The sequence below is a fragment of the Nanorana parkeri genome, unplaced genomic scaffold (genome assembly GCF_000935625.1).
Source record: "Nanorana parkeri isolate BGI_ZX_2015 unplaced genomic scaffold, ASM93562v1 scaffold1687, whole genome shotgun sequence".
NCBI classification, from domain to species: Eukaryota; Metazoa; Chordata; class Amphibia; order Anura; family Dicroglossidae; genus Nanorana; species Nanorana parkeri.
In genome coordinates, this window is record NW_017307955.1 from 256,810 (window position 1) to 263,934 (window position 7,125).

Sequence of the window (7,125 nt, forward strand, 5' to 3'; positions counted from 1 at the left end):
TTTATGGGGAGGAGGAAGTTGTTGGACAATTGTGGTGACATCACGGCTCTGCTGCTGGGTCCCTCTGCCATGGCGACTTGTAGTGTGTCCATTGATCCTTGTGAATGGATGACTGTGTGGGCGGGGCTAAATTCAAATAACTAAATCCTGCCCCCTTTAAGCATCTCATAAGGGGGGGTGGCCATCTTTAGATTCGTGGTGTAGTTTTTTTTGGTTGTTACCGCTTCTTATCTCATAGCAGCCAATGAGATCTTTACTACTGTCAGATCATTTGTGATTGGCCGCATTGTGTTGCTGCACTTTGCACAGCCAGGTTTAATTGGCTCTCTTTTGCAGTACAATTTTTGGAGTTCTCGGCTCATTACACCTGTCGGGGGGTGTACGTGCGGGGGACTCTCCATCCTTGACAGGCTAGCGGAATAGGCGATAATGGAGCGCTGAGACGTCTGCGATTATGCATCGGTCAGAGGAGGCCGCCGTCTTCACAAGGCCCGCCATTAATCCTCGTGTCACGTCTGCCTCTCGACGTTCATTTCAGGCCCTCGTGTCGCGCCGCGGCTCTCCTCTCCCATCAAAGCGCGGCGATGTCCCGATGTAAACGCACAAAGTTTGAATTGCCGCAGATCAAGGCCGAGTTCAGCGGCAGCCGAGGACGCGCAGAATATGTACTCAGCGGTCGGGTTCTCTCTGCGTGATTTTCGGTGGGGAGTCTGACTTCGGGAAATCGGGGCTCCCCGCTGCGGCAATTTTCTGACAAAGTGACATTTAAAGGATCTGTGCACTACATTCAACATTCCAGCCAAATAAAGAAACCCCTCCCCCTCCTGTACCCGTGTATAGAATCATTCACCTTTCCATATTTGTGCCTTCGAGGCCCCCACCAGTTCACACTTAAAGCAGAGGGGGGGGGTCCAAATTCTTAACCCTTGGAGTTACCCCCGCACTGCTCATTTGTGTCTGTTATACTCACCCTGAGCCTTGGATCCGGCCGGCTGTAACAGCGCTCCCTCCTCAGCAGCAATGGTTTGTCCCTCAGCATCCTATGCACTGTGTATAGAACGTGATGACGTGAGTATCCTTTGGCCGCTGCAGCGGAGGGAGAGCGAGGCGCAGGGCATAGGGAAAGAGAAATTAATTCCTTCGGTGGCTGTTTCTCCTTTTCGCTGTCCAGTCACAGGGCAGGAAGGGGACCTGAAAGTGAGCAGTGCCGTTTTACCCACCCAAGGGTGTTTTATTTCTGTCCATCCGTTCCAGAGATCTACATAAAAGAGCAGTGTAGATCTCTGGAACGGATGGACAGAAATAAACACCCTTGGGTGGGTAAAAATAATTTACATAAAGAAGCCAATGTTTAAAGGGTAATTCCACTTTCCCAGGTGAATTTGGGGAAATGGTATTGCCCCCATCCCCCTGCTATACTTACCTTTTGGCAAATGCTCCTTTCCCACGGCTGGTACGGGTCCTCTATCCGCACCCTGTACTGCTGGGTAGCGCAGCTCTGCTCTCTGGATTCTGAATTTCACTCACAAATAGTGAGCGCTCATTGGCCAGCGCGGTCACCGTATGCGAGGGAAATTCAGAGCGCAGGGCTGCGCTACACCAGCGGAGGGAAAGGAGCGTTCGCAGGGGAGGGGGGTGTTTCTATTTTCCCAAATTCACTTTGGTAAAGTGCAATTACCCTTTTAACTGTTTGCCTGCAGTTCAGCTTTAATGAGTTTCATGTGGCCCACCATTCTGTGTAAGGGGCTCCCGGGTCACGAGGCCCAGTATTGTGCGTAGGGGGAGTGAGCCCAGGACATGGGGCCCGGTATTGTGCGTAGGGGGGAGTGAGCCCAGGACATGGGGCCCGGTATTGTGCGTAGGGGGGTGTGAGCCCAGTTCATGGGGCCCGGTATTGTGCGTAGGGGGGTGTGAGCCCAGGACATGGGGCCCGGTATTGTGCGTAGGGGGACGCGGCCGGTGTTTTGGTTAGGGGGGTGGGAGCCCAGGTCATGGGGCCCGGTATTGTGCGTAGGGGGAGTGAGCCCAGGTCATGGGGGATGGCTTTGTGCGTAGGGGGAGTGAGCCCAGATCATGGGGGACGGTGTCGGCGCACCAGGTCATTGGGCCCAGCGTAGGTGCGGGGGACGCCCAGGTCATGGGGCCCAGCGTTGTGCGTAGAGGGGGACGCCCAGGTCCATGGGGCCCGGCTTTCCCCTTTTTAATGGTGGACTAGTTCTCGCAGGCTTTAAGTTGTAAATTTTGTTCTGAAGGGCGTCCTGCTCGGCCAGCATTTAATAATCAATGAGCATCATTCCTGTAGCCTTCTAAGCGCCCTTCAGCTCCATTCGAGGCCTTCTGCATACAAATCCGACCCAGTGGAATGTTTTACTTTAATTAGTCCTTTATGATGCATCGCAGAAGAACCGGACCGGTTTCTGAAGGAACATTAAATATAAAAAATACGCAGTAGACATTTGTCTTTATGAACAGTTCTAATCTGTCTGTGCAAATTTAAAGTCATGACTTTCCTCTCCATTAATGTCCCTCTTTTTTGTTTTCTAGGCTCACAAGTCTGTGAATTTCGTGTCCACCCTGCTGCAGATCACAATGTCTGAGCAACTGGATCTACCTGTGCGACAAGCAGGCAAGTATGAGGTTCTGGCATGGGTGCTGCTGCCACGTGTGGGTGTCATCCATCCGTGTGGGTGTCATCCATCCGTCTGGGTGCTGCTGCCACGTGTGGGTGTCATCCATCCGTCTGGGTGCTGCTGCCATGTGTGGGTGTCATCCATCCGTCTGGGTGCTGCTGCCACGTGTGGGTGTCATCCATCCGTCTGGGTGCTGCTGCCACGTGTGGGTGTCATCCATCCGTCTGGGTGCTGCTGCCACGTGTGGGTGTCATCCATCCGTCTGGGTGCTGCTGCCACGTGTGGGTGTCATCCATCCGTCTGGGTGCTGCTGCCACGTGTGGGTGTCATCCATCCGTCTGGGTGCTGCTGCCACGTGTGGGTGTCATCCATCGGTCTGGGTGCTGCTGCCACGTGTGGGTGTCGTCCATCGGTCTGGGCGCTGCTGCCACGTGTGGGTGTCGTCCATCGGTCTGGGCGCTGCTGCCACGTGTCGGTGTCGTCCATCCGTCTGGGCGCTTCTGCCATGTGTGATGTGTGGGTGTCGTCCATCCGTCTGTGGTGCTCAGGCGGTTCATGGGCTTCCTGATCATGTGATTGGCTCTCAGAGGTCATTTGATTAGGAGCCCGTCTTGCATTTAATTGACTGCACAGCCACCCACAGCTCCCGAGTGTCACAATGCTGAGTACAGAACCGCGATCTATGTGGCAGCACAGAATGTCTACTCCGAGCCTGATGAAGGGCACCCTGTGCGGCCCCGAAAGCGCCTGATATACTGAGTGACCTCTATCATTCAATGGATTTGCACTGACTCAAGTTTTGTCGTGCTGGTGACATCTGTATTTAAAGTAGATTTGTGTGCGGCGCCATCCGCCGTCATTTCGAGCAACCTTCAACACTTTGGGATTTCCGGTAAGGAGTGCTGCAAGATCTATGGACATTTGCGGCACAAAATAAGGCCCGCCTCCACGCTGCCAAACGTATAGGAAGGGGTTAATGAGGCAGATTTCCCGTTCCTCTGGTGCCCAGTTCTGTTTAGGGATCAGTAACTGCTCATCCTCCGCTATGACAGGTACACTTGATTATGGACGGGTCCGTTGTGCCAAGCTGGATGTTTGAAATTCTCAGCTTTTAGTTTCTTTGACGTTCCTTGTTAAATTTAGATCGCGGAACGTGTTTTCCGTACTCCGCACAAATCGAGGCGACAAAGGCCGCACAGCTGCTGCTCACGTTTTTCTAGAAGCGGTTTCGTAAAACGCAGCTGGTGACAAAAGTCCCCGTGATGTGAATTCAGCAAAATCTCAGAACTGCCGAGTGTCGTCCGCAGGTCACAGCAGCGGAATTAAAGGGAAACCCCGGAGAAAGCCGCGAGAGGGTTCTTAAAGTAGAACTAAGGCTACTAGAAGTAAAGGCTACTCCAGCGCTGCAAGGGTTAAATGCTCGATTTTTGATAAGGGAGTTGAAATAACGCTCGCCCGATCCCGGCTGGCTTCTAGACCGGTCCCTTCAGCTCGTTCCCTCCCCTCCCTCAGCGATGGATGTCCTGTACACTGTATAGGACGTGATGACTCGCTGGACCTCAGACAGCTGGATCGGAGGGGGAGTGAGCCTGAAGGGGACCGGTCTAGCAGCCAGCCAGGATCGTGGTTCTGGTGAGTAACTCTTATTTTAGCTCCCGGAGTCCTTTTAAACATGCAGCCATTGGCTAATGTGTTCTGACCGAATGTGTCCATGTCCAGATCCATACAGACAAGTTCTGGGGAGGGCAGGGTAGAAGCACGATGGCAGATGGACAGGCCGCAGCAATGAGATCCTTCTTCTGGTCGGAGGTCTGTATTGTTGAATGGGTTGTTCTTGGGGCTCGTGGCGTTGTCACTGCCCTTAGGCGGAAGCCGCATACCTTCATATTGAACTCCGGTCCCGCTCCTGAGATCTTTACTCTGTGGCCCTGCCCAATGCTGACCTTGTCCAGCTTGTGCTGCACATATACTCTGCTTGGCCTATTCCTATAGCTCAGGGGTAGCCAAACTGCGGCCCTCCAGCTGTGATGACACTACAAGCCCCATTAGGCATTGCAAGACTGACAGCCACAGGCAAGGCCTACTGAGGCAAATGCACGATAGTATTTGTAGTTTCACCACAGCTGGAGGGCCGCAGTTTGGCTACCCCTGCTATAGCTGGTCTGTACTCCTATGGATGAGGGGCTTCCCTGAGCACGAGGCATCCATAGGAATGCATGGTCAGTAGGAGCTGGAATGGCTGGGACTAGTTGTGTAAAGTCTGTGCAGCACTAGGCTGGTCTGCATAGAGCCGGGGTGATCTAGGGGTAGGTAACCAGCTATAAAGGGGTTTGGGGGTGGGTGGGATGTCCTCCATAATGAGATTTTCTTTGTACCGGTTGTACAGCTCATTGTGACATCAGACTTGTGTACTCACATTATTCCTCTTCCTCCTCCGCAGGTGTTATTTATTTAAAAAATATGATCACTCAGTATTGGCCGGACCGGGAGGTGACCCCCGGCGAAATCCCCACACACACTATTCCCGAGGAGGATCGTCACTGTATCCGGGAGAATATTGTAGAAGCCATCATCCAGTCTCCAGAACTGATACGGTGAGTGCGCCATGGAGGCCACTTCATTATGAGTACCGAGTCTTGCCGGGGGGGAACCAACCCTGGGGTGACGGGGACCAAAGTAGAGTGAGATGCCCGAACTTTGTACCTAGGAGCCAGGAACATGCACTTCCATTCATGGAGACCTCTCTAATAATATGCGTCCAATGTCATTAATCCGGCTGCAGTCCTGGACCTTGTCCCCGGAGAACACTGAAGGCTCCTACATGCCGCATGAAATGCTTTTATTTGGATTTCTACCATGACTCCTCTGCTTAGTCTCGGCTCTGCATGGCCCAAGTGGACCGAACCGAGCTCTACTGATGGTGTAATAAAATTGAGGTGCCACAATTAGGGCTCATTCAATTGGTGGTACACGTCCGTGCAGCGTGCATGCCTGTAAAAAGACCCGATCCCGGAAGGGACGTGTGCTGCGTGTGATTGCATTCAGCAACCTGTTCTTCCCTATGTGAATGTGATACACGACTACAAGCTGTCGCGCACACCCGAACCTGTACATCTGTGCGGGTCTGGGTGTCTGCACTTGGACATAGTGTGTGTGTGTGTACATCCGGACCCAGGTGGGCATGTTACGGCGTGTAATTGCGTTCAGCTGCCTCCTCCCATAGGGAAGAACAGGCTGCTGTGCGCAATTACACGCTGTCGCATGCACACCTGGGTCCGGATGTCTGCACATGGACACACACTGTCTACGGGCAAGTGCAGACACCCAGACCTGCGCGGATGTACAGGTTTGGGTGCGTGCGTGACAGCTTGTAGCCGTGCATCACCTTCACATAGGGGAAGAACAGGTTGAATGCAATCACACGCAGCACCTGTCCCTTCTGGGATCTGGTCTTTTTACAGGCATGCACACGGTATGGACGTCCATCTGAAATGAGCCCTTTAACGTGTTAACCGTAAAAAAAATTCCCCAAAATTGCCTGCAGTAGTTTTAGATGCCCAAAAGCACACTGCCAGCCCGCCCTGCCGTCAATGGTAATGACAAGACTTGTTGAAGCAGCTGTCCATCAAATGCTCTGCCCCTCAAATCCCCCTCCCCCCCAGGCGGTGCTGATGAGGCATAGGTGAAATAATGAGATCCATCGGATTAATTTGTATTAAAGTTCCTAAGCTGCTCTCTCACTCTTGGTATCCAGCAGAATGAAATCTTTCTATGTAGAATTGCTCGTCAATGTAGTTTTTTTTTTTAATCGGTTGTTGTCATTGTGCATTCCAGAGTCCAGCTGACCACGTGCATCCACCACATCATCAAACACGATTACCCGACTCGCTGGACGGCCGTGGTAGAGAAGATCGGCTATTACCTGCAGTCTGATAACAGCGCCTGTTGGCTGGGCATCCTGCTCTGTCTGTACCAGTTGGTGAAGAACTATGAGTAAGTGGCTCCTTTTTATCTGCCGATGTACTGAGCCCATCATGCAAATTCTTGCTGTATAATTGGTCTGCTCCGTGTTCCAGGTACAAGAAGCCAGAAGAGAGGACCCCACTGATAGCCGCTATGCAGCACTTTCTGCCCATGCTGAAAGAGCGATTCATCAGTCTGCTTCCCGACCCCTCTGAACAGTCTATGCTCATCCAGAAACAGATCTTTAAGATCTTTTACGCTCTCGTCCAGGTGGGTCTCTGTAGGGTTTAAGAGCATGGCACGCCGCCAATTCAGAGAAAAATGACAGGTTCTCTTGAAAAAAAGCCATTCCCCCTCCCCCACCACCGATGCTCCACTTCCTCATGCTCCCCTTTGAGTCTAATCCCTGTGTAAGCTCTATTCGGATGTCAGAGGGTTAATGAGTCTCTCCTCTCCCAACCGACACTGTTCAAGCCTGGTGATTGGCTGCTCAGAGCGCTGCAGCCGGGGAGGAAGGGGGAGGTGTTCACAT

The 7,125-nt window shown here is 52.6% G+C and overlaps 1 protein-coding gene across 1 annotated transcript in view; it reads left to right on the forward strand.

Moving 5' to 3' along the window:
- The window catches only part of IPO7 (importin 7), a 43,149-nt gene that overhangs the window by 6,232 nt on the left and 29,792 nt on the right, over nt 1-7,125 (forward strand). Inside the window, exons 2-5 of the mRNA XM_018571148.1 lie at nt 2,545-2,626; nt 5,071-5,224; nt 6,465-6,623; nt 6,707-6,863. Of these exons, the coding sequence (XP_018426650.1) occupies nt 2,545-2,626; nt 5,071-5,224; nt 6,465-6,623; nt 6,707-6,863 (552 nt within the window). The remainder of the gene's footprint in view (nt 1-2,544; nt 2,627-5,070; nt 5,225-6,464; nt 6,624-6,706; nt 6,864-7,125) is intronic.